The 27,510-nt window shown below is 41.7% G+C and overlaps 1 protein-coding gene across 1 annotated transcript; it reads right to left on the bottom strand.

Annotated features, from left to right (window-relative positions):
- Window positions 1–545: 545 nt before the first annotated feature.
- Window positions 546–26,138, bottom strand: SPP2 (secreted phosphoprotein 2). Its single transcript, XM_025405110.1, has 8 exons — window positions 25,967–26,138; window positions 25,743–25,867; window positions 18,367–18,489; window positions 16,860–16,970; window positions 10,803–10,857; window positions 10,116–10,166; window positions 7,691–7,786; window positions 546–835 (listed from the first exon to the last, which is right to left on the bottom strand). Exons 1-7 carry the CDS (start codon window positions 26,037–26,039, stop codon window positions 7,701–7,703), a joined length of 624 nt encoding a protein of 207 aa, XP_025260895.1. The 5' UTR covers window positions 26,040–26,138; the 3' UTR covers window positions 546–835; window positions 7,691–7,700.
- Between the last annotated feature and the right edge of the window lie 1,372 nt (window positions 26,139–27,510).

Genomic DNA, 27,510 nt, shown 5'->3' with positions numbered 1-27,510 from the left:
TCCATTTCAAAAAAAAAAAAAAAAAATCAAACATAAAGAGAAAGACAGAGCTCTCCTGACACTGAGCTGCTTGCCTTTCTAATAACAAGAAATTTACAACCATTGTAAATTGACCTGAAATACACCAGTCACTTTGAGAGTCCTCAACTCCTAAAATCCTTAGCTAATACCAATCTTATTAGTTTCTTTTATTTATCAAGGAGAACAAAATGAGATAATTTCAAGACATTTAGTAAAGTTCAATATACATTTATGTTGTAAACACAAATCGAAATTGGCTGCCACAATCCCAAAGGACACATTTCTAAAACACATGAGACAGTTCTGATGCCAGTACCCCTTACACACCCCAGCACTCTCCTGGGCCAATGACCGTGGCTAAGCAAGGATCTAATATTCCAGGCCTAGTATTTGTTTGCTACTATTGTCTCTCTCCAGAAGAGAGTCCCATCTCTTCCAAGGGAAGAGAAAAATTTCATAAAGTTACTTTAAAAAACAAAAACAAACAAACAAAAAACAACAACCAGGCAATGAAAGACAAAGTCTTACCAGAAAAATAAGGCATTTATTACAGATTGAAAGTGATCAGAAGAAAAATCACAGAATTCACAAAATCATTCTTTGTTGGAACTTCTCTTCCTTCCAGTGCATTTTGCTGTTAAGAGAAAAGGAGCGTGAGGGTCAGACCACCATGGCATGCATTCACATTCCAGCTTTGGAGGCCCGGGACCTGGGACTCCTCGGCATTACTCAAAATTAGATCCGATGATACAAGACACTAGAGCAGCTATGCGAAGCAGCAGCTCCTTGAACAAACCAAAAGGGTGAGAGACGCCTACAGGAGGAAGAACAGGTAACTGGGTCTGGGGAGCAGACACACAGCCCCAGAAAGGAAGCTCAAATCTCATAAAGGGAAGAATCAAAGAGACCCCAAGCAGGGGCTGCAGCCAGGTGTTGGGCCCCAGGCTGGTCTGTGAAGGTGTTTGTGGCGTGAGGTCAGAAAGGAAGGAACCAAGCAAAAGCAAAAGAGTAGGCTGTCCATAGCTGCCATCGTGAGCGGGTGTGGGGCTGGAGATCAGGATACTCCCTCCAGCCATTCATCCATTTATCAATTCATCTGTTTGATAAACACGTATGCACTGAGCATTTGCTGGGGGTTACAAAGATCAATGAGGCATAGTTTTGACCTCAAAAATCTCCCACAACCTAGTGAAGGGGGTAGAAGTAGTTAGAGTACAGCTTGGTACATGCCAATTCCAGAGACACCCATGTGCAGGAAACCCGAGGAAAAGGGTTCCTGGGGAGGACACGTACGCTGAACTCGGAGGATAAGCTGGGGTGGGGATACTGTATCCCAGCAGAGGGGGCCTGAGAGTGGAGGTGAGACCCAGACTCGGGCCCCAGGAGAACAGTCAGCTGTGTGAGGCTCTCCCATGTGACTCAGGAGACAGAAGCGGCACACAAGGCTGGGGACAGACAGGCAGCGCACTGCCAGGTGTGTGGGCGAGGACTGCTGAGGCGCACACTCTGAGGGAACTCATCCCCATCCTCCGGCAGAGCAAGGTCCCAGACTCGTGATAAAACGACTCTGATGACAGTGCACAGGTGCCTTTGAGGGCAACAAGACACAGCCACCAGGAAAATGCTGAACATAGCAGGCTGGAGATGCAGTTGGAACTGGAGCCAACAGCACGGAGCGGACAGAGCTGTGAAACATTTCGGAGGAAGGATTAGCGGACCTCGGTGACCAACTGGGTGAGGTGGGGAGGAGGTCTGAGATGCATCTGCTTCAGGCCTGGGGGCCCTTGGAAGATGGGTTGGAGACAGGGGGAAGAGTGACTCTCCGAGGGAAGAATCGTATTTTGAAGGTGGTATGGAATACCCAGACGAAGGTGTCTGGCAGGCTGCCGTTGACTCAAGCTTGGAGTCCAGGCTGGAGGGACAGTGTGGAGGAGAGGAGGAAGAATCCCCAGACAGCTGGGTGTCAAAGCCCTGGGGGTGCTTGGCATCACCCAGGAGAGGGAAGGCCATGAGCAGAAGGAGAGCCAAGGCTGGAATCCTGGGGAACATCGTGGTTTCAGGGGCAGCAGGATGAAGCCGGTCTGTGAAGAGCAAGAAGTCTTGGCCTGAGAGGAGACCAAATCTCAGAGGTCAGAAGGTTTCAAGAAAGAAGGAGTGGTCATCCACATCCAACACGGCCGTGAGGTCCAGGAGGAGAAGGGGTGGACGTGAGGATGGGACAGCGGTGAAGTGGCTACAGAGCAGGGCGGTGTCGGGTGCAGGAGGAGAGACTGCATGAGGCCCTAGGGAACTCACGCAGATGGCGTTTTTAAAAAGACAGGATGAGAAGAGATCAAGGGAGAGTAATGAGAAGCTAGGGATAAACGAGGGGCCCGAACCCGCTCTGCAGTCAATCCTCATTGGTCACAGATGCTGTATTTGTGAATTCGCCTACTCACTGCTAACTAATAGTTATTTGAAATCCCAAAATCAGTACTCATGGTGCTTTCTCATTCATTCTCAGACAGGCACGGAGCAGCAAAAGATTGGAGTCATCCTTCCCACACCTTCCCAGCTGAGGTCAATCAAGGCAACGCTCTACCTCCATGTCTCAGCTCTCCTGCTGTCAACAAGTGTCCTTTTCGCGGTCTATTTAATGCCCCAATTTTTGCATTTTTGTGCTTTTTGTTGATGATGTCACTGTTTAAAATAGCCCCCAAGTATAGTGCTGTCAAGTGTTTCTAAGTGCAAAAAGGCTGTGATGTGCCTTACAGAGAAAATATATGTGTGTTAGAGAAGCTTCACTCAGGCATGAATTATAGCACTATTGCCCATGAGTTCATTGTTAATGAGTCAACAGTATCTATTAAATACAGCATCTAAACAGAAACACACATGAAACAAGGTTATATACTAATCCGTTGAGGAAAACGTTGGGAACAGAGGCTCAGAGAACTCTAACCCTGGATTGCCTATATGAGCAATAGTTTAGTATTCACTAATTCAATGTTCGAAGCAACTTTATAGATGATAGCTGCCTCAGATAACAAGAACCAACTCTACTTGATGCAGCAATTAATACAATGTGCTGTGAATGTGAATCAGAGAAAGTGTAAATGAATACAACTGCACATCGCCATGTCTGTGCCTCTGGAGTCTCGGTTGGGTCTTTTCTGTCTTCTGTGGAGCATCTGGCTCTCTTCAGTAGGGGGACTGTCATGGGAGACCATGATGAGAAGTTGTCACGAATGAATCTGATACCTGAATGTGGAAATCACTCAGAAAGCTGGCAGAGGTGGTGTGGGTTTTAGGGACCGGTCCTCCCACATAGTTGATGATAAGCAGGTATGTTTCTAACACTTTAGATCAGTTAAAGTCTTTGCCATCTAGTTGGTGACTACATTTCTAGTTTCACCCAACACATGACAAATGCTTCTTAAACAAATAAGCCTTGAAGTTTTTCCCTCTCATCCTATTTTTTTTAAATACGGAGATGTGAGAAAAACAGGAAAGAAGAGGGAAGAGGCTTTGGAAACAGACAGACATCAAGAGTTCAGTCTCAATCCCAACACTATCTCTGAGGGCAGGGGCCTCTAAATGCCTCTGCTTCCTCCTCCATGAAACAGAGAGAATGACAAGAAGAAAACTTCATTTGATTGTTCCAACGTTTATGCAAGGGAATGTACAAATGGGTCCAAACACAGGCCCAGGCATTCTTGAGAGCTGTGATATTCGTGGGCACAGAGGCCAGGCACAGAGGCCAGGCACAGAGGGGCATTTAATGAACATCTGTTGAATAAATGGATAAAATTATGAGAATGATTCTTTTTACTATGCCCTTATTGACAAAAGGCCTCAAAAAGAACTGCCCCCTTTGCTGCTCTTGGGCATAGTTTAGGAACTCCACACTAACAATCAAGATTGTGACATAAAGAAAAATGCATCACTCACACTGCTATGGTTTGGGTGCTGAGGGGCTTCTGGTCACTACATAATTGAAAAATCAGAGCTATTCCAGCTACAAAGATAAGAAAGTCTAAGATTCTCAAAGAGATTTTTTTCAACGTGGGAGCTGGGACCTGATTTTCTACATTTCGTACCTTAGAGCAATAAATGAGAAAAAAATTCAGAGTATTTTATTTAAATATTACATTTCACTATCTACTCATATATCAAATCGTTTTCTGGCAACATGAAAGAATCCTAGAACAGTGTTGAGGGCTCTGGGGATTTCATAACAAATAGCCAAAGTCTCTGCCTTTAAAGAGCTCCCCGGTGGAAAAATGTCACTCACAATTTAGAAAGAGTAATTTTGTTTCTGGTCATGCATTCATTCATTCTTTCCTCCCAGTCTGATTGATTGTATTCTATACACTGTTCTTAGCACTATGAAATTGACGAAGGATATTTTTCATAATTTCATATAGACATATCATTAATAATATTTTTACTTCTTATAAAACTGAAATAATTAACAAGGAGAATGCATCCTCAAGAAGTTTATGGTCGGCATGGTGCCTCATGCCTGTAATCTCAGCACTTTGGGAAGCCAAAGTGGGTGGATCACTTGGGGTCAGGAGTTTGAGACCAGCCTGGCCAACACGGTGAAACTGCATCTCTACTAAAAATAGAAAAATTAGCTGGCCATAGTGGTGCGTACCTGCAATCCCAGCTACTCGGGAGGCTGAGGCAGGAGAATCGCTTGAACATGGGAGGCGGAGGTTTCAGTGAACAGAGATTGTGCCACTGCACTCCAGTCTGGGCAACAGAGCAAGACTGTCTCAAAATAAAAAGGAAGCTTGTGGTCTAGTATGGACCAAAAAAAAAACACCAAAAAGTAATAATAAACCCTTGAAGGAATTGCATCCTGAGAGGTTAAGGAACTGGATCACCATCGCAGATGAGAGAGCAGGCTCAGAATCAGGCCCACGGATTCCAGATCCCATCGGATTGGCCTCCTCACTAGACCCACTGTGCCGGCCTCACCAGCCTCATTCTGTGATTTCAGGGAACCCAGCACAGTGTAGAAACCTGTCCTGCTAAAGGTCATGGGAGGACAGAGATATAACTGGGACTTCAGTCAAATCCCATCTTCAGGTCAGGGCTGCAGCTGTCTTTAAAAATAAATGTTTTGAGTGATCAACTTCTTCATAAAAATCAGATGATGAATTTATATTGCAATACATATATGTATACACATCCAACGTTATCATGTTACAATAAACAAAATATACAATAAACAAAATATGTTACAATAAACCAATCCACTGAGAACTCTATCCTCCCTGCCCCAACCCATGATATTCTGTAAAGAAAAAGAAAGATATCATTTACATTTATATAAAAGGAATATGATGTGTCTGTTTCTTCATAATGCGTAGATTCTCGATCTCAGTATGGAGCTGGTTTTTATATTTAGAGTTGTGCCATACATTCAAAAGAAAACCTACCATTTGTATCTTTCATCCAAGAAGGCCTCACTGGTGAATTTCCCTTCTATTTTAGTAAAATGTCAGTTGACTTCTTTCAAATCTCAATATGGTTAAAAATTAATTATACTATGCTTAACTTATGTTTTTGGTAAAAGAATTTCAAGAACCCAAAGTGAAGGATTTCATTCACTTAAAAAATATTTACTGAGTGCTATTTATTGAGTGTGCTGGGCTGTGTGCAGGGCACTGGGGGACAGTGGCAGTTGAAGTTCCTTGAGACCTCCTCTTGGGGAGTCTGGTAGTCAGATGGGTGACAGGAAACAACCAATTGCAGTGCCCTGTGATGAGGACCCTATAGAGGCCCAAAAAGGGACATCATCTCTGATTCAGTGGTGGTGGCTTGTGATGTCAACGTAGACCTCCAAAGGGAAGCAACAACTGAGCTGGGACCTGAACGGTGAGGCAGAACTAGTCAGGTGGATGGTCCCAGTAGAGGCAGAAGCTGGAGGAACTGCAAGTACCTCAGTGCCTCAGGAGCTGAGCAGCCAGGTAGGCTGGAGATGTGGGCAGACCCAGGTCATGAAGGCCATTGTGAGCTACACTGGGAGTTTGGACTTTATCCTGAAAGCATGCAGTGTTATGAAGACTGTAAAGCCCGTGAACACTCCAGCTTCATTATTAACTTGTGTGTGCACATGTGTGCATGTAAAATACCTATGCATGGAATTGATGTCTACAATTCCTTCTTGACATTCCTCTTACGTGTGCCCTTCATGATAGCTACATTTGCTCCCATCCCGTCCCTAGTAACTGGGAATTTATACACATGTGAAACTCTGTGAAGCTCAGTGCCAGTGTGATAAACCAGGACTCCATCTCTAGCTTTCTATAGAACTGGGGCAGATAGGCTGTTCTTCCTATTGGGCCAGTGTCTAGCTGTTGCCCACCTCTGCTCAGTCCCACAAGTGAAGCAAGCATTAGTTTATATGGGGCAAGGATCAGAGTCTCCTCCATGTTTCATGATAAACCTGAAGACAGTAAGCAAGGTAGACAGTGTGGGATCAGAACCTGAGGCAAGAATACAATCAATAGTTCATTGGTGATGGTAGTGAAGCGATGGACCAATGCCAGAGAAATGTGTGGGGGAAGTGAATAAGACCGGACCCCAATGTACATTCCAAGAAGATGAAGGATGAAGGGGAGTCAGTGATGCCCTCAAGAGTTTTAGCTTGAGCAAATTAGGTGGATGTAATGTCATCAATTAAGAAAGGGAGCTTGAGGAAGCTAGTTGAGTTTCAGGGACACCCAGGATACACAATGGCAATGCCACATAGGCAGTTGATATAAAGGCCTGGATCCAGACATAGAGTGTGATAAGAGACAAGCGTTTGGAAATAATTATGCATCATTGATAGTTAAAGTCAAGCAAGAAGAAGAGATAAAAGAGTAATCTACAGAATAGGGGGCGAATTAAACTAAGGAGATCATACAAATGCTCACCAGTATTTAAAGTATACATCAGCCAGGCACGGTGACTCACACCTGTAATCCTAGCACTTTGGGAGGCTGAGGCAGGCAGATCACCTGAGCTCAGGAGTTTGAGACCAGCCTGGCTAACATGGTGAAACCCTATCTCTACTAAAAATACAAAAATTAGCTGAGCATGGTGGCAGGAGCCTGTAATCCCAGCTATTAGAGAGGCTGAGGTGGGAGAATCGCTTGAACCCAAGAGGCAGAGGTTGCAGTGAGTCAATATCATGCCATTGCATTCCAGTATGGGCAACAAGAGCGAAACTCCCTCTCAAAAAATAAATTAATAAATAATAAATAAAATACACATCAAGAAAAGGAAGCTAGGTGGTATTTCATAGATGTGAGGTGAGGAGGTTGAGGAAGCAACCAGAGACCACAGTTGTGTCAAAAAGTTTAGCAGAGAAGGAAGGATGGAGGGAAGGTAGTTGCTTAGATGGATGAGATGGGCCAAAAGAAGGGGCTGTGCCCTTGTTGTTTGTTTGCTCCTCAAATGGATAGACTTGATCACATCAGTGGCAACAGATACAAATGTCATGGGAAAAAGATTGAGGGTGCATGAGATTGAAGAGGCAATTGAGGAGAAGTCTTGGGAAGGACGTCATAGAAGCCAAAAGGCAAAGATTTGAATAATACATTGTAGATATTTGGAGGCCGGCAGTTTTAAGGCATTCACTCCACATAGCTTCTATTTCTAAATACACATGCGTGCACCTGCATTTTCTTACCTCAAGGCTGTTACTCAAAGTCAGCATTTATTCTTGCTCTGTGCTGGTGGTTTGGGTATCTTCTGTTTCCAGGAGGCAAAACCCTTCTCATGATCTCTAAAGATAGAAAAGGGAAGCATAGGCTCTGTCAGTCACATCAAGAGCTGAGACAGTGTGGACAATGTTACTACAAATTCATGAGAAGGATTGTGACAAGCATAACCTGAACCCATCTGCCATGAGAATACCTGAGGGCATGATAACTTCATCTTCCTTATTCCACTCTCTCTCCTTCTTGCCTGTGTTGTGTTACAGCTGGGTCCAGTGCTCATTTCTCCCCACTCTGTATTACTACATGTGATGTCTTAGCCACCATGGATGCCCTCGAGGGCAGGAACTGCCACCTTTATCTTTCAGTCCTCCATGAGATCTACCCAGTGTTTGGCACACACATTTGTTGAATTAAATTAAATCATCATGTTCAAAGCAGTCTCCAAGACAGCTGCACTTCTGTGTCAATGATGCTCCTCCAGGCCCAATGTGTTTTTAGATTTTGGCTTAGAAATCTCTTCCAAGACATATAAAAGAATTGGTCACATTAATTTATATCCATATAACATTTTTAGTCCCAAATGGCATTTGTCCAATGCAATAATCAGTTTCCAAGATGGCTTCCTGGTATTCATACTCCTGGGCAGTCCCTTCCCACATTGGGGCAGGATTCGTCTGTGTGTTTAATAATAAACTATGCAGGAGTGAAGTCATATCACTTCCAAGATTAGTTTATAAAAGACCGTGTCTTCTGCCTTCGGTGCTCTTGCTTGCTCATTCTCTCTCTCTCTCTCTTTCTCTCTCTCTCTCTCTCTTTATCAAATCATCATCTCTGGCGGGATCCAGCTGTCATTATTTGAGGACATTCAGAAGTCCTATGGAGGAGAAACTGAAGCCCTTGGTCCACCAGCCTGTGAAGAACTGAGGCTTCCTAACAACATGTGAGTGGGCTTAGAGGTGGCTCCTTCAACCCCAGTCAAGCTTCAGATGAGATCACAGCCCAGTCAACATCTTGTCTGAAACCTTTCGATAGACTCTGAGCCAGAACCACCCAGCTAAGTTTCTCCTGGGTCTTTGACCCTCAGAAACTGTGAGGTAATAAATGTGTGTTGTTTTAAGCTGCCAAATTTTGGGGTAACTTGATACATAGCAATAGATAACCAACACACCCAAGTTGATTATTAATCTGATTAATCAGATTTATTTCCAAATATCTTTTGAATATTCCCAACACCAAATCCAAGGGCAAATGTTTGCCACCAGGACAGAGATTAAAAAAAAAAAAAAAAAAAAAAAGCCATGGATTCTGAAGACAATTCCAAAGGAAAAGCTCATAAAAACGTTTCAGCAGTGGTCATGCTATTATAATAACTGTATATTCTCCCAAAGTGACAACTTGGATGAAATATAAAACTGGCATTTTAAAAAAACAAGCATCAGGTTATAAGCTCTAGCACTTCAAATAAACTGGAGTATGCCTAATGAAGGTCAGACTTTGAGCTCACTGAAATGTTAATATCTGTGTTATTCATTTTAATGGGGAATGCTGAACATCAGGTGGATTTTGCAGCTCTTCTGGGAGGCAGCATGAAACAGGCACAGGTTTTAGTTTCTGACAAATCTGATTAAAGTCCTGCATTGGCAATGTAGCCACAAGCAAATTAGGGAAACTCACTAAGCCTCAGTTAACTCACCCACAAAATGGGAAAGAACACAGTGCTACCTCACAGAATGGTTGTGACACTGAAGAAGAAAATTGTGTTAAGCAATTAGTACAGGGTAGGCAATTTGCATATGCCAATTAATGCCATGAGTTCTTACTGCTTTCTTCATCTATCTAAGCAGGTAACATACCTGGTTGACAGGGCTATCATGAGGACCAAATGAGAAAACTGATCTGTACAGGAGAAGGACAAAATAACTTTGTTTCATCCATTTGGTGAGAAGTTTGGTTGAGTATGGCAAAAAGAAGATCATTAGACACGTTGTATGCCTGCATCAAAATATCTCATGTATGCCATAAATATATATACCTCCTATGTACCCATAAAAATTAAATTTTTCAAATTTAAAAAGAGAAGGTTATTAGCGTTCATGCTACTTTTTAAATGCTCCAGAGAGTGTCAGAAAAAAATGGTGAATTCTTATTTCCTGAGCCGGATTTGATATTTTGATTCTTGGTAACTTTTAAGTCAGTTAGTGCCTCAAGGCTACCTTTTAAATGATTTGCAAAGCAAGTTTATACATTACTATTCTTTTCATTTTTACTTAAAATATTTTGTCTTTCAGAGATTTAACTCCTATGAAACTGGAAACAGCTATGAAATAGGATTTCTCAGGAGTCCAGATTGATCAGAAAAGGGTCTAGTAGCACAGCAGGAAAGAAACCACTTACCAAGTGACTGATCATAAAATTGTTCACTTGTGGACTCATCTGGAATGAGACCTGTAACACAGTAATAATCATAAGACAAGACTCCTCTCACTATTCCAGAATGTTCTATGACTTCATTATTAATGCCACAAATATGCTTCTTAAGCAAAGAAGCAGTAAGAGATCACCACTGAGTTTTATTGCTAACAGTACTAATAGGAAAAATGCCTCCTAAATCATAGAACACTAACCCAACCCACTTTGTATTAAAAGCCACACAGGAAAAGAAAGAAGGAGAGCCCTTCCTCCCTGAACCAAGACATTCAAAGAGATGATCAGATCTAGTTGTATGGCTGAAAGACGATAGAATTCAGCCTGTTTACTCCTGATCCTCCCAGCTACACATTCTTAAGGGGAAAACCAACACTGGCTCTGTTTACTTGGCAGAGATGTTGGGGCCATCAAATGGAACGATGTATGGAAAAGCTCTGTTGTGAATACAAAGGAATATCTAAATGAATAGTTGTATCATTACTACCTAGTGATAAAAAATAAGCAAAGGCAAAACAAAACGTTAATTTTCTATGACTGTAATTGTTACAAGATTATATACATATGTATTTCTAGTTTTAAATGACTCACTAGGAAAGAACTGCAATATGAAGTTATTTTAAGAAAAAAAATTAAAAAGAACAAATCTTAACTTACCAAATGGAGAATTGTTTCTCCATTTACGAGATCCCAGCATGTCCCCAAAAATCATCTAAAGAAATTCAGGCATCAGGATGTTTCAGCACATGAAAGAAAGAAAAAGAAAAGACACTGAAAAATGTAAATGTCATCTGGAAGACTCTGATATATGTTATATAATCCATTTTTAATGAAATAGGCAGTATATTATATTAAATAACTTTATATGGTATCAAACATGTAAGTCTAAGAAAGCACATGGGGAAGAGCAACCTACGTGAAGTTTAAATTGCCCACAGATCTTTCCCCTAGACTGAGAATGTACTCCCAAACATGGTCGACCTCCAGAAAAGCAAAACCCTGTTACACAGACTTGCACATAGACTAAGTTTAGGTCAAATTTTAGAGTTTTCTCTCTACAAAGTCATTGTAATATGTTCAGTAGGAAATGGTGTCCACAAGAAGTTTGTATGAAACCACTAAAAGTCCATGCAATCATCGCAAAGTAAAGTGGTTGCTTGGCTCACAGTCTTTCTACCAAGAGTCTTGGTAGGCTGTCCTCCCTGTCCTGGACAGTCACAGGTAGTCTCTTGGCCTCCATCACAGTCATTGGACCAGGAAGGGACACATACCAAGACAATTTAAGAGAGAAAGAGCATTCCTTTCAACAGATAGTGCTGATACTACCAGATATGCACATGCAAAAGAATGAAGTCGAACTCCTTCCTCACATCATATGCAAAAGTCAAATCAACATGGAGCATAGACGTAATGTAAGACTACAGAAACAACAAAACAAAAAATTACTAAACTGGACTTCATCAAAATTTAATTTGGCTCTTCAAAGGGCACCATCAAGAAAGTAAAAGATAATCCACAGAGGGGGAGAAAATGTTTCAAAACAACTCAATAAAAAGACAAATAGTGCAATTAAATCATAGGCAAGGATTTGAACAGACATTTCTTCAAAGAAGATGTATAATGGCCAATCATTAGTCATTAGAAAAATGTAAATTAAAACCACAATGAGAGCTGGGCACAGTGGCTCATGCCTGTAATCCCAGGACTTTGGGAGGTGAGGCAGGCAGATCAGCTGAGGCCAGCAGATGGAGACCAACCAGGCCAACATGGCGAAACCCTGTCTCTACTAAAAATACAAAAATTAGCCATGCACGGTGGCACACACATGTAGTCCCAGCTTCTTGGGAGGTTGAGGCACTACAATTGCTTGAACCCGGGAGACAAAGGTTATAGTGAGCCGAGATTATGCCACTGCACTCCAGACTGAGTGATAGAGTGAGACTCTGTCAACAACAACAACAAAAAACTACAATGAGGTACCATGTCACACTCACTAGAATGGTTAAAATAAAAAAGACAAGTATTGACAAAAATGTATAGAAACTGAAATCCTCATACAGTACTGGTGGGAATGTAAAATGGTACAGCTGCTATGGAAATAATGTGGCAGTTTCTCAAAAAGTTAAACATAAAGTCACTATATGGTCATTAAACATCGAGTTACTATATGATCCAGGAATTCTGTTCCCAAGAGAATTAAATATATGTGTACACAAAAACTTGCTCATGAATGCTTCTAGCATCATTATCTGTGATAGCCAAAAAGGGAGAAATAAACCAAATGTTGATCAACGAATGAATGGATCAATCAAATGTGGCTCTGTAAAATGGAACAATAAAAAGGAATGAAGCACTGATGCATGCTACAACATGGATAAACCTCCAGAACGTTATGCTAAGTGAAACAAGTCAGTCACAAAAGAACACAGGCTGTGTGATTCCATTTGTATGAAACGATCAGAATGGACAAATCCATAGACACACAAAGTAGATTAGTGGTTGCCAGGTGTTGGGAGGAATGAGGAATAGAGAACGACTGTTATTAGGGTCTCTCTTCCACGTGATGAAAGTGCTCTGGATTTAAATGGTGGTGGCAGTTGTGAATATACTAAAAAGCACTGAACTGTACACATAAAAAGGGTGAATTCTATGGTATGTAAATTACATCTCCACCAAAATGTATTTTAGAAGGGGAGTATCAAAACATCACATTGTACACAGTAAATATATAAAATTTAAAATAAATTAATAATAAAGTTATATGTATAAAAGAACAAAAAAAGGGGACACCTAAGCCAGGCCAGCAGGGGAAATGCTGAGAGGTTTCTCTAACTGGCAGCAGAGAGAAATGCCTCCTTTCCCTCCTAAGTACAGAGGACATAGTCTGGAGTAGCTTGAGGCTTTACTTCCTGCTGCAAGGAGGAAGCCTCTCTGCAGTAAGAGTGGGCGTGGAGTGCGGGAGGCACAGTGACAGAGAGAGAGAGAGAGACAGAGAGAGAGGAAGGAGGAGAAGATGGTGGAGGCAGAGAAGGAAGGAGAAGGAGAGGGAGAGGGAGGAGGAAAGGGAGGAAGAGAGAGAGAGAGAGAGAGAAAGGGGAATGAGGGGAAGGAGGAACAGGGAGGGGCATAGGGAAGAGGAGGCAGGGAGAGAAGGGGAAGGAGAAGAATGTGGCACATACAGGACTGAAGGACCCTAGGTCGAGTTGTCCCTGAAGCCAACTTCTCTCCTTCCTTTCTGGGAATGTGATCCAGGGAATTACCTCTTTTTGGCTTAGACTACTTTTAGTTGAATATCTATCTCTTGAAATGAAAGGCAGTAAATAAATTAAATGCCTGTCACCCCTCCCCTGAGCTCAGAATTCCTGTCATTATTCTTCCTCAGTTTCTCTCTCTTGGACTATTTTGGGTCTCGTGTTGGAAACCCTAGCTGACTTCATCGTATCCACTCCAAATCAGAAGGATTTGTCTAAAGTCAAGCTCACTTATTAGAAACTGAAGAAAAAAAAAAAGAGAGCGCCAACCTACAACTGTACTACGTTGTACCCTTTCAGCATTGTACTCCTGATGGCGCCTGCACCAGTATAAGACTGAGTGAGTGCTTATGCACCATATGGAAAGCTTTTCTCCTCTACACATTTCTCTTTCAGGATTGTAAAAGAAATAATAAAAACTACAGTAATTCACATATCTATTTAGTCAAGGATAAGAGAATACTTGCAAATTTAGAAAATTATTTTCTCAATTTTTTATTGTTACTATACTTTAAAAAATTATGTCATGGAAAGTCCAAAGATTTTATATTCAGGTCTCTCATTATGTCCTTACCAGACTTACTCTAAGTCCTTATTAGTCATAATTTGGATTTTGGGGTTTATTTGCCATGGCTTCCATTTTTCTTTATCTTACATTCCTTACTCTGGAAATTCCTCTACATTCTCTATGTGTTTTTCAAGTGATCTTTATTTTTATTACTCTGGGAGTTTTTTTCAGTTTTGTTTCTTCTATTTCTTCCTTCCGATGATAATTTGTTTGTTCTATGACTAAATTTATCCTAATCTAATGTCTTTCATATTTATAATATCACCATTTTTTTCACTGAAAATGATTACCAGTTGTTCTCTCATTTCTTCTCTGTTTCATGCAAGAAATTCATTTCAGAGTTTCCAGGAACTACTCAAGTCTCTATCTGCTTTCTTCTTTCCTTTTGAATTGTAGAATTTTTTTAATTTGAGAATTTTTAAAAATAAATTTTCTCAAAAATGTTTATGATCACCTAAGCTTTAAGAACAAGCAACCTGGGAGTTTATTTTAAGATCTAGTTTTTTCACAAGGGCTAACTTAATATCTGAGTCTTCTTAGAAAACTTGAAATCGGAAGAAAAGAGAGTGGTCTTCACTATGCAATTAGAAAGTTGCAACAGATTTGTGGGCTTTGCAAACAACCAGAACCCATTTTCCCATTGAGGGGTGGAAGAGGCGTTAACTTAGCTGGCCATTTACTAAATTCATTTTGTGTTGAAGGTCATAAAATGAACCAGAATCCATTTCTCTCAACATTCACTACTAAGCCCTAGACCCAGTCAGCATTCTCTCTCACCTCTTATTTACTTCATATTTACTCCATATTTATTCTTACCTAGTTCCAATCTGTTCATCATCTGATTCGGTTACCCTCCTCCACTCCCAACACACACACATTTAAAACCCTTTCATAACCCCATGTCTTCAGGATAGAGCCAGACATCCTCAACAGGACCCTCAAAGTCCATCTTGACTGCTAGTGTTCCTCCAGCTCCACCTTGTGCCTCTCTCCCCATGTTTTTCTCATTCCTGTTGTAATAGAGTTCTATCCATTTCAACCTACCAGCTTTCCTGGCAAATCAGGGTACTCCACATGATTTCCCCTATGCTTGAAATACCCTTCCCCCTCCACACTCTGCCCTGTTTGTTCTAACGTATACCCGCCTTCTGGATCTTGGCTGGAAGGTCAGTTCCTGGGATAAGCTGTCTGCTCCCCACGTGACCTGAATTCCTCTCACTATGTAGCCCCCAGTGCCTGCCTGACAGGGTAATTCCTGCTTAGTGGACACCTTTCCCCCAGACATGTCTATAAGCTCCACAAAGGTTAGCACTGTGCTTGTCTTCCTCCCCACCATCTTTTTTCTCATATGAGCCACAAATCAAGACTAACAAAAGACTTGTGAAGTGATAAGCATGGTCCTTGTCATTTCTGTGTCAGCTGGGCCACAGTGTATGAGTGTGTTACAACAGAATGTATTTGACTTCCTAAATATTTCAATAGGATCTAAGGAAGGAGGCCCATGGTACTCGCCCCAGCACTAAGAAACGAAGATTCTTCAACTATGGCTCCAGGACAAGTTCAGAGATCAGCTGGGAGATGACCTTCAGAAGTTGTCAGTGTGAATGGGATCAATCAATAAGGCCATGCTCAACTGAACTTTTTGTGGAGAAAGTCCTAATAAACTGTGTGAAGTTCTCTTTGTACCAATAAGGCCATCCTCTGTGATAGGAGTGTCTCAGTCATTAGTTTCATTACTTTCTAATTCTGAAACGTACTTCCAGACAAAATAGTTAAGGCGTGAGTATGTTAATTATATGGGAAAATTAACTTTTATGTGTAATTCTTGAAGTAGAAATTTTATAATATTTTAATGTAATTTTCACTAGAGTTAAATCTTGAAAAACTGAACAAAAATATTAAACAGAAAGAATATGTTTGACAGAATCATCCATATAATGTTGGAAATATTTTAGAAATATCTGTCAATAATATTATCCTATTACACATGAACAAATATGTCATGCTTTTATCCCTAAAGTGAAGAGATGGCCTCTTCTTATCATATTCTTGTCCATTTCTTCCCCAGTTTTCTTGCATTTATGCAACAAGTATTTTGTGAGCTGTGTCAAACATTGTGCTGCATCAAACATTGTCCTGGGCTGACAAAAACAAACATTCCCTGCCCTCATGAGGCATACAGTCTAGTAAGGAAAGCAGCCAATAATTGGACTCATATATAATATAATTTCAAGGAAAAAATGTATATGTTATTAATATTACAGTATTATTGCAAATCACTTTCAATACAATTGAGAAAAAATAAGGGTCCTGCCATCCATTGAGTATCCCAGTGCCAGGCCAGATCCTTCATGTCCATCAACTTACCGGATTCTCTCAACAGCCTATAAGGTGGTCTTTATGACTGCTAGCATTTAACAGATGAAGAAGTCATGGATCATGAGGGTTAAATGAAAGTCAAGTGTCCTGACCTGGACTGCAGAGCTGGAAAATAGTTTTGAACACTGGTTCAACAAAAATGTCCTTCTTGATTGCACTAAACCACAGTGCCAGCAAGCCACATACTTAGATCTGAAACTTCAAAGGTTTGCTAATTGTTACTTTAAAGCCATTTCCCAATCCCAGGGAAATCAAGTGTGTGTGTGTGTGTGTGTGTGTGAGAGAGAGAGAGAGAGAGAGAGAGAGAGTACAAGAGTGAAAGAATAGGCTGGGAGAAGTAGGGGATGTGGACAGTGAGGCTGTAGGTGTCCGAGAGAGAATGCCACTGTGTCAGCAGAGTTCTGCGTCCCCAAGCCCAGGCGACGACCCAACTACCCAGCAAACCACTCTGTTTTTCACAAACCCACACAGACCCTAAGAGGTGTGGTCTGAGAGAAGACAAGGCCCCGGTCATACCTCTTCGCTGCTGTAAGACTCGGACGTGGAGGAGGACCAGCTGCAGCGAGCATGCACGCCCTGCACCTGCTGGGCAGATACCTTCACGGTGCTTCTGCAAACAGCTGTGGGCTGGAAAAGACAAAGTGGTGAGTTCTCTCTTCAGCTGTTTGTGGAAAGGGGTAGCCTCCATCAAGTAAATCAGGAAATAATGTCAGGTTTGGCGAAATGACAAAGGAAGAAAATCTTCACAGAGGCATTTTATTTTTTCAAAATGAAAATTCCTCAAGACCGAAGCAGAAACAAATGAAATATTTAAATATCTCTTTGCTGTTTGACCCGTTACAAGTCTCTAGAAAAAGCAAACATGTCCCCCATGAGTGCTGAGTGGGCTGCCCTGAGTCAATTTTCATTCAGACAAAAAGAAATGATGAAGAACCCCACAGGACTTCACCCTCTTCTTCTTAGACCTCAGATTTCATTAGAAATAGAAGCTTCTGACACTTTGGTATGAGTCCTTTGTAAAACAGAGTCACAGCGAGTAGTTTCACAACAAATAACAAATCAAACAATCCTCTTTTAAGTAACAAAACCCACGAGCTCTAACCTCGGAATGCAAACACTTTAGAAAGCAAATGTCGGACTGCTGGAGTTGCCCTGTTCAGATGGGATTACTGCCCGTGGATGTTGACTAAGTGTCTGTGGAGACCAAAGCTATTCCACCTTGGATGCCAATCTGCCATGTTGACTTCTGATTAACCCTCTTCTGGGAATCCCTCTAAGATTTCCACTTTCATGTACATACTGTAAATCCTGGCCTCAGGTCAAATTCCCTACAGTATGTAAGCCCTGGATCTGGGAGGTAATGGCACAGGATCCACTGTCTCACCTCCACCTAAGATACGGGTTCTGTTTGTAAGTCCCTATGAAGTGTTTTGTTTTGTTTTTTTCTGGTAAACTGGATTTGGGAGCCTCTTTCTTCAGCCTCTCGGCTCCCTTGGCCTTTGGGGTTAGGTTTGCATGGACCTGCTCACCATGGGGCAGTGCTGTACATGTTCTGGTCATGAGAGACACAAAAACGAACATGCCGTGCTCCTGATCTCACTAAGCCTGAAATAGTAGGGAAGACAGGTGTCATTCAACAGTCAACGGCAAAAGAACGTGACATGTGCCAGGAACAGTCAGTGTTTCATAATCTTTTGTAAGAGAATTTTAAGTGTGTCTGGGATTTGTCTCTGGTGTTGTATTCACTTTACCTGATACAAATACATCCTCATGTTAAAAAGCAGGAAACTGAGGCACCAGGGATTAAGTAATTTGTCAGGATCACTCAGGATCTCAGACTCCACAGCTCAATGCTCAGCCACAGAGTAACACATCTCCCACCAGGGGACACCGTGTCCACACTGTTAGCGGTGGGGCCAGATGCTAGCCAGGCAGCGGCCAAGTTCTTTGTGTGACTCCAGGTCATAGAAGAAGTGAGGCTCTTCCTTTTGTTCATTTCTGGGAGGGGTCTTCTCCCACTTACCACATAGTAGTCCCTCTGGAAGGCACATGTAGCAGGATCTTCTCCAGAATCCCTCCTGCATGTAGTCTCCCGGATGCTGAACTCTAAATTCATGACCAAGCTGTTCTCATCCAGGACCTCAACCTTCACAAAAATAAAGTATCAGAGTGTGATCAACGCATGTCTGAAGTTTACGATGCTATAAACCATTCTTTCTGCCCCATGAGAAAAAAATTACGGAATCGTCCACCATGAAAGCAATACATTATCTTAGCAATCACCTAATTCCATGCCTTTCTTCTCCAGACCAAAGAGAAAAAGTGACTTACCAAAGTCGTACAATAGTTTAGTGACAAAAATGGAACCAGAATGTAGGTGTTCTAACTCCAAGGCCAGTATGGCTTCTAACACTTTACAGTGACAATTGATACTCACTATTTGTGGATTCCGTATTGGCGAACTCATCTACTCACTAAAATTTATTTGTAACCCCAAAATCAATACTATTAGCACTTACTTTGGCAATCATCTATGGACAAATGCCGAACGACAAAAATCTTGAGTCACCCAACGTGCATGTTACCAACAGAAGCCAAACAAGGAGACATTCTGCCTTCTTGTTTCAACTCTCATATTGAAAACAGGTGTGCTTTTTATGGTCTCTTTAGTGGCTTTTTTTGTTGTTGTTGCATTTTTGTGCTTTTTGTTGGTAGCTTTAGTGTTTAAGATGGCCCCCAAGCCTGGTGTGGAAGACCCCACTAGTGTTCCCAAGCACAAGGCTGTGATGCACCTGACACGGAAAATATGTGAGTGAGGTAAGCTTTGTTCAGGGAGGAGTCACAGTGCTATTGGTCATGAGTTCAATGTTAATGAATCAACAATATATGTTAATTTAAGTATCCTCAAGCAGGAATTCACACAAACAAGGTTAGTATTGATGGGTTGATGAAAATGTTGTGACCCGAGGCTCACAGGAACCGCACCTTCTATTTCCCCTAGGAGCAATGATTCTGTGTTTGCTAATTCGGTGTTCATGGTGATTTTATACAATGTAACTACTACAAGTAAGAGGAATCAACTGTACATATTTCTAAGTGTCATTTTCCTAAAAGACTGCTCCATAATTTTAAAAATAATTCCTGAAATAAATAATTAAGCAACAAGTGCATCTCTGCAGTACAGACTATTCTGCAGCCCTAGCTTCCTGCTTGAGCAGTTCTGATCTGTAAATGAGTGTAAATGATTTTATTCTCCTTTCCACAAAGGAAAATCATCTAAACTCTATGACAAATCTGGGGAGTTCTGATGTCACAAAGTCCTGTGACTTCTTGAGTACTCACTGTGTGTTCAGTACCAGAGGCAGAGCAGGGAAGATGCCACGTGGCTTAAATTCCAGAGGAAGTGCCACACAGTGGACACATCAAAGAAAACGATACAAGATCCTCCCAGATAGTTATGGGGCTATCAAGAAAAACAGCAACATGGCAATGGGGGTGAGGGAAGGAAGCAGCTGTTTTAGAGAAAATGCCAGAAAAATCCTCCCAAGGAAGGCAAATTTAAACTGAGCCTTGAAGGATGGGAAGAAGCTCATCCCGTGAATAGAAAGCAGAGCCAATGCCCTGGGGCAGGGACAAGTCCGGCTCTTGTGGCTGGAGCAACCTGACCAAGGCATGAACCACACACTACGACTTTGGAGAGATGGAGCGTGTCAGACAAGGTATGGTCTTGGAGCTCACGGGAAGGTGTTTAGATTTCATTGTCGCTGCAGCGAGATGCTATCACAGGGTTTTAAGAGCTGCATCTGAATCACTGTGCCTGCTGCAAGGTAAACAGTTTGGGACAGGAACAAGGGGGCAGCAGGAAGTCAGTGGGGAGCCCACCATGGTCCAGTACCTGACAACACCCCCGGGATCCAAGTCACTTCTTCCCTCTTAGTTTCTGAACCTTTCTTGCAGCAAATTGAAGTCAGCAACACATTGAACATGTTACCCAGGAAGGAGAGAGATGGAGGCAGCGCTCTCTCTGTGAGAGCGAGAACTGCTTACAATTAGGGAATAATAGGCACATGCAGAACATTTTGTTTTGGATAAAAAGTGGCAAAACTCCAAGCTTAAGATGGGGATCTTTATGTCTCCTAACATAGGACACATAATGAGTGCTGATAAAAGCAGAATTTTCTGAAAACAAGTAGAAATAAAAACTCAACCTCACTGTGAATTACTGCCTCATATATTTATAATTTTAATATTTTGAATGTTAAATCTGAGTCTCATTAAAAAATTAAAAAATAAAAACCTCTCCCATCAACTGAAGTCCATTGTTTGGGGCCCTCCACTGCAGAGCATGCTTCAGCAGTTCACCGGAAAGCAATTCGATGGAAGCAAACTGGCAACACGAAAGCTGAAAAGATGAAAATGCGGGTTTTTGGGGGGTACAGATCGTTTTATTGAGCTGTGAGATAATTTTGCAACCTCTTTTGCATCTTGAAGGGGTCTTTCAAGAAAAAGGAGAAACACCTAACATTTTTGCTGTTTCCTTTGAACTCACTTTCTGCCAGTAAATTTCTATTCTGTGTAATTCAAAAAATGTGGGACAGCCTAAATGCTCAACAATAAGAAATCAACTGGAGAAAATTAAAAACCCAGCATTATTGCTGAAATAAACTGTGGTAATTTACAATCAGTATTACAATACGGTCTTATTTTTCTTTAAAAATGCATTTTATACCTTCATATGAATTTAAAAACCTCAAAAGGATATCCTCTCATGGGTTTATAGTGAGTGTTTCTCACAGAAATGGATAATGAATGTTATTTTTCATTTTCCCTTTCTTGTATTTTCTGACTTTTTGTAATAATTACATTTTGGTTTTTATTTTTAAAAGAAATACAAATATATAAAAATAAAAGACCCACAGCAATTCCGTTTGACAATTGTAACGGTTAATTTTATAGTGTCAACTTGACTGAACCATGGTGCCCAGATATTTGGTCAATATTATTCTGAATGTTTTTGTGAAGCTATTCTTTGAATGGGATTAATATTTACGTCAGTGGACTTTGAGTAAAGCAGATGACCCTCCATTATGTGGGTGGGCCTTATCCAATCAGTTGAAGGCCTTAATAGAATAAGGTCAAAAATCTTCCCATCAGAAAGGAGCTCTGCCAGCAGACTGCCTTTGGATTCAAACTATAAGTTGTCCCTAAATCTCCAGCCTGCTGGCCTACCTCATGAGATTTTGTTTTTTCCTTTTGGACTTGCCAGCCTTTGAAATTGTATGAGGCAATTCCTTATAATAAATCTCTCTCTCTCTCTCTCTCTCTCTGTCTCTCTCTCCCCCCCCCCCGCCATATATTCATATGCATGCATTTATATATGTATACATGTCATATTGGTTCTGTTTCTCTGGAGAACCCTCACTAATAGGGCATCACTGGTCACTTAGGTTTTTCAAATGAATCCTTTATTAATGCACAAAAAGTAAAGATCAGAAATGACTAGCTGAGAATAATTTAGAAAGTCAAAAACCAAAAAATGCAAAGAGGTTGAAACGTAAAATGGATACACAAAAAAGGGCATGGAGACCTCAAGGATCCCAAACCTCCATGGCTTTGCCTCCAAACGTACCACAAATTTATCTGCTCCCCCCATCCTCCCTCCCCTGACTTGAGACCCCACACCAGCATCTCACCATGCTCAGTTTCTCCCCCACCCCCCACACAGGCAGCTAGAGAGATTGTAATGGACTGTTTGATCCCTGCCCCAATCCGTATATTGAAACTCTAATCCCTGATGTGGTATTTGGAGGTTGGGCCTTTGGGAGGTTATTAGGTCTTCAAGATAGAGCTCTTGTAAGTGGGATTAGCATCCTTATAAGAAGAGGCTGGAGAGTTAGCTAGCTCTCTTTCTGCAATGTGAGGATACAACAGGAAATCAGCAGTCTGCAGCCCAGAAGAGGGCCCTCACCAGAATCGGACCGTGCTGGCACCCTTATCCCGGATCTCAGCCTTCTGAACTCTGAGAAATAAGTTGGTGCTGTTTATGCATCACCTAGTCCACGGTTTGTTATGTGTTCATGGTACTTTGTTACTGTGGCCCAAGCTAAGCAGAGATGGTTTGCAAATGCAGATGTCCCCAGGGGTTACCCATTGCCCTTAAAACAGACCCCAATCTCCTCAAAATCATGACCTAGGCATGTCCCACTCATGCCCACCTCTCTGACCTCTCTCCACTCCCACCTTTCTCTTCCAGGCTCACTTGGCTCTAGCCAGCCTCCCTCTCAAGGCCTTTTGTCCTTCAGGGCCCTCCCACTGACTCTGCCAGCTCACCCCAATATTTCCTCAAAAGGTCTTTCCATGGTGGGAACTTCCTGTCACTGGAGTGAGTCTTAGCTCAAATACGCAGCCTCAGAGGACACTTTTGCCCCATCTGACTGCTGCCCCAGACCGGGCCTGTCATGTTAACCTGCTTACCCTCCTCTACGGTACTCTCCACTATTGGAAATGAATTTGGTTTATTTAACTGTGTCCTCTTCCTCTTCCCCTTTCTTCCCCTTCCTCTCCCTCCCCACCTCCCTTCCCTCTCTTTCCCCGGTAGAAACTGCTCCCTATGAAACCACAGCCTGACTTGTCCTCTTTGCTTCCCCCTGCCCAGCACAGGGCCAGTGCCCACCTTTCCTTTCTCTGCTTGTGTCCACTGAGGGAACAGTCCAAGTGAGCCTGTTGTCAAGGTTGGAGCAAGAAAACCATCAATGCTAAAGTCATGTGGTTTTATCTTTTCTCATCGTTTTTCAGATTTGGAGTCCAGGAGGTGAGTAACTTGAAATCAATTACAAGAATATTTGATCCAGGTTTCTTGTTAATACCCAGTTGTTCTTCACTCAGACCACACATTAGAATGAGCAGGAGAACATTGAAGAATATGAGCCCTGCCCTCAGAGACCGGGGTTTAAGGAGTCAACCATCCCTCCTGGACATCAGAAATATTTAAATATTTAAACATCATCCCACGCGATGATGATGTGTAGTCTGAGTAGAGAATCAGTGGGCTTGGTAAGCAAACCTGGGGGCAAAGCAGAAAGGCCCAACCCTTCTCCCTACAACCATTGAACTGTACCCCCAAATATTCATGACTAAACCACTTACTTGCTTTGAACATATTCTTAGAAGTGAAACTAGGCAATTGAAAGTTTTAAATATTTACTAGTTTTAACGTTTAACATGCTAGTAGATACGTTTAACACATATTTCCAACTTGCTTTTCAAATACAATTTTACAAAATTACAAACTCTTAAGCAGTAGTTGTGATTTTTTTTCACCCTGTTATTCTTTTACCTTGTTATTCTTCTTTTTCACATTGCGATTTTAATTCTGCACCTTTCTTCTATTAGAGAGGTTGAATACTTTTCCAAATCTTTCTTAGTCTTTTGTATTTCCTCTTTTGTGAATTGTTTGTAACCCTAGTGCTAGTGATCTATTCACTCAACTCTTTCCTGAGGGCTTTGCCTCTTAGTGTATCTGTCGTGTCTACTAGGGTAGAGAGAATTGGTATATTTGGAGCCATCTATAGGGTGTTTATAAAAGACGTGGTTAATACACACAACATAAATGAAAATATGAAACACTCCCAATAGGAAAAATATCACCAGGAAAGATGAAAGGAAGAGAATCTCCCTTCCAGTAGGCGAAGAAATAGAGTTCTCAACAAGAGGGCATGGTGACTGTCGCCTGATCAATGAATTTGAATAATCAGAAAAGGGTAGGGAGAGGCAAGAATAGGCAGACCTCCAGGTAAAGGAGCAGTGTACTTGAGGTGGAGAGGCAACATTTTTCACGTGCTCATCAAGAGTCACACACATCACATATAAGTGTGTCTATTTTTAGGTGCATGTGTGTCTGGGCTCAAGTCTGGGTGACCATACCAAGATGGTGCATGAGCCAGAACACGCTCTGGTGGTTGTACCTCACAATAGCTCATCCCCACAGGCCAGATTTCCATGGTGTCACTAATTGGTTCTCTTGCGATCTGTCTTCATGCTCTTATTCATCTAATACACCTGCTAACTTTCTTCTGTAGCGAGCAATAGCTAAATCAAAAGTAAATTTAAACTGTTCATCTGCAAGGTTGGCAACAAGATCCCGATTCCACATCGCCACAAGTGGATTTCATTAAGTGCCCATGGAAACTGGCATTTGAAAGACAATATAAGCAAGGAAGAGGGTTCTGTATTCTGATCCAGGAGCAGCTCAACCTTTGGTGTGGCAGCTGACCAGTGCCTTCACACAACATCTCTGGATATTGCAAGTGACCCCCACTCTGGCCATGATTCTGGAATGGCACCTAAAAAAAAACACAGCCCATAGTCTTCATGAACTATAACCAAACTAAAAAAGAAAACTGGGTCCATTTGATTCATTTCCTTGAAATTTGGAAAAGAGAAACTGGGAGCCAGGCTCTGAAGAAGATCAAGCTGAATATGTTGTATTTGGAAACTAGAACTAGGAAACCATGAGCCATGTGCTCTACAGAGTAGCAGAGGGAACAAGCTAAGAGTCAGTCCAGGAGGGATGGGGGAAGTCAGCAGGCAGACAGAGAGAAATCAACACCCATCTGGTCTCTGCTGCCTGGACCTTCAGCCGTGTCTTCATTCTCATTCCCATGCTGCCTGGCTGCACAGAGCCTTCATTCCTAAGACGTGCAACTTTATAGAACCTCTCTACCTCCCACCTTAACCTAAATTTGCTTGAAAATACATTCATTCCTACCTCCAAATGAGCCCCATGAAGATGATAATAAGGCCGTGAAATTACCTGGGGAACAGGAAGACAGGCGATGACTTGCTGCTCATGTTTCTCATTTCCTTTGAAGGATATTTTTACATTTCTTTCCTTGCATATCACAGACTTAGTCACTGGAAGCCCAAGTGATTACTCTCTCTCTAGCTCCCAAGGCTAAGAGGAAACAGACTATTACCAAATTGACAAGGAAAGGTGGATTTCTTTGGCTCAAAAGCCAGATTATTTCCAGTAAGTATTAGGAGCAGAGCTGCTGAATTTGAAAGGAGGCTCATTTCCAATAAATGAGAAGTTCTTAATAAAACACCTCAGAAAGAACCACGAGGACTTCAAGTACAAAAGCAAGATGCAGGAAACCAGAAGACAAGGTTATAGAGGAGAATACAGCAGAAGAATCAGTCATCAAAAGTGGCTTGGAGAGCCTCATGACAAAAATTGTAATTAAATCCTTTCTCTGTCAAAGAAAAGAGACAGTATGAAAGACATGACTAGCTACTATCATTTTTAAACCGGAGAAAATTTCTTAAAAGTATATCCAATGAACTGACAAAAGGCAGACAGCATTGGAAGGAGGAGTAGAGAAGACTTCATTGCGCACTTACTCTTTTTAATGAGCTTCTGAATGCCCGAAACAGATACGAACTCAGTGACTGGGAATTCACTTTTGCCACAGAGGCACTGAGGGCGTCCCTCAAGGAGGATGGATCGTAGTCGTACACTGGGAAACCTGGACATGCAAGCATATGGGGCACAGTGAGACAAGACACAGGCATCAGCGTGGCTCTGCATCATCCAGAGCAGGTGGCCAGGTTGGTGAATACCTTACCTGAGCAAGACCAGTAGTTCGTTCCAAGAGCAAACATAATCAATATCTTCATCATCATCATCATCTTCTCCATTCTGGAAATAATGATTGTAATCGAAAGACAGAGAAAGTGTCTCTCTACGTGTTTGGAGATGACAGTTCTTTCTAAGAGGAGCTGTCTTTATCAAACACTGGCTGCTGATTTTGACTGCAACAATCTGTAACTTAAACAGAAGCAATTGATCCTGGGGTCAATATTTTCTGCTGACTTTTCCTATGGAAATGTTCCAGTTTGAGGACACTTTTGAAGTTTGCAACTCACCAGGGAACTTTAGCCCAAGGCAAAAGGCATCAAGAGGCTCAGGATTCCACGTGTGCTGTTTATTTTGCTCTATTTTAATTTCATTCTTTTGGGGGAGGGGATATAATCTTACATTCAACAAAATGGTTAATCTTAAATTGTTGTGTATTGAGATCCCCTCATGGTTCTAAAGATCTTGCAGTTGACTGCTTATGAAAATGGCGTGTGTATAAGATCTTCTTGGAAATTATAACTTTGGAGACGATAATTTTATATACGGTTCCTAAAAATTCAGAGCAAGTACAAGTGCGGTAAAAAACTGGGACACACCATCCTATTAACCAACCTTCTGTGCTGCTGGACACTTTTGCACATCACCTGGATAATAAGGTATTTACATATTGATGATTTCCATGCACTGTAAGATCCCAAGGTAGTTTTTGAATGATTAAAAAGGAGAGCTACTTTATTAGAAGTACAGTTTGTGTTGTATGTAGGTCATTATGTTCTTATTTGTGGATTTCATGCATAAGAAGCTGTGTTTTGGCTCAGAAAGACCTGGACTGAGATCTTGGCTCGACCATGTACCGGGTGTATACCCTTGGGCATGGCACTCAACACCTCTGAACCTCAATTTTCTCATCTATAAAATGGACGTAAATGGTTAGATGTCAGGTGTGTTATTAGTCAGGGTTCTCCAGAAAGGAGAACCAAAATATACAAGGAGAGAGAAAGAGAGATTTTTTAATATATATACTTTAAGTTCTGGGGTACATGTACAGAACCTTCAGGTTTGTTACATAGGTATACATGTGCCATGGTTGTTTGCTGCACCCATAACCCATCGTCTACATTAGGTATTTCTCCTAATGCTATCCCTCCCCCAAAACCCCACCCCCCAACAGGCCCCAGTGGGTGATGTTCCCCTCCCTGTGTCCATTTGTGCTCATTGTTCAACTCCCACTTACGAGTGAGAACATATGGTGTTTGGTTTTCTTTTCTTGTGTTAGTTTGCTGAGAATGATGGTTTCCAGCTTCATCCATGTCCCTACAAAGGATAGGAACTCATCCTTTTTTATGGCTGCATAGTATTCCATGGTGTATATATGTACCACATTTTCTTTATCCAATCTATCATTGATGGGCATTTGGGTTGGTTTCAAGTCTTTGCTATTGTGAACAGTGCTGCAATAAACATATGTGTGCATGTGTCTTTATAGTAAAATGATTTATAATCCTTTGGGTATACACCCAGTAATGGGAT

This window comes from Theropithecus gelada, chromosome 12, assembly GCF_003255815.1.
Source record: "Theropithecus gelada isolate Dixy chromosome 12, Tgel_1.0, whole genome shotgun sequence".
NCBI classification, from domain to species: domain Eukaryota; kingdom Metazoa; phylum Chordata; class Mammalia; order Primates; family Cercopithecidae; genus Theropithecus; species Theropithecus gelada.
This window is presented reverse-complemented; position numbering and strand designations above follow the sequence as displayed.

Excerpts from the sequence above, each read along its gene's own strand:
- SPP2 (XM_025405110.1), bottom strand. The coding sequence starts at position 26,039 with ATGGAGAAGATGATGATGATGATGAAGATATTGATTATGTTTGCTCTT. Across the intron at positions 25,868-25,966 it reads GAACTACTGGTCTTGCTCAG|GTTTCCCAGTGTACGACTAC; the intron begins GTAAGGTATTCA and ends TTGCATGTCCAG. Across the intron at positions 10,858-16,859 it reads AGTCTTACAGCAGCGAAGAG|ATGATTTTTGGGGACATGCT; the intron begins GTATGACCGGGG and ends GAATTTCTTTAG.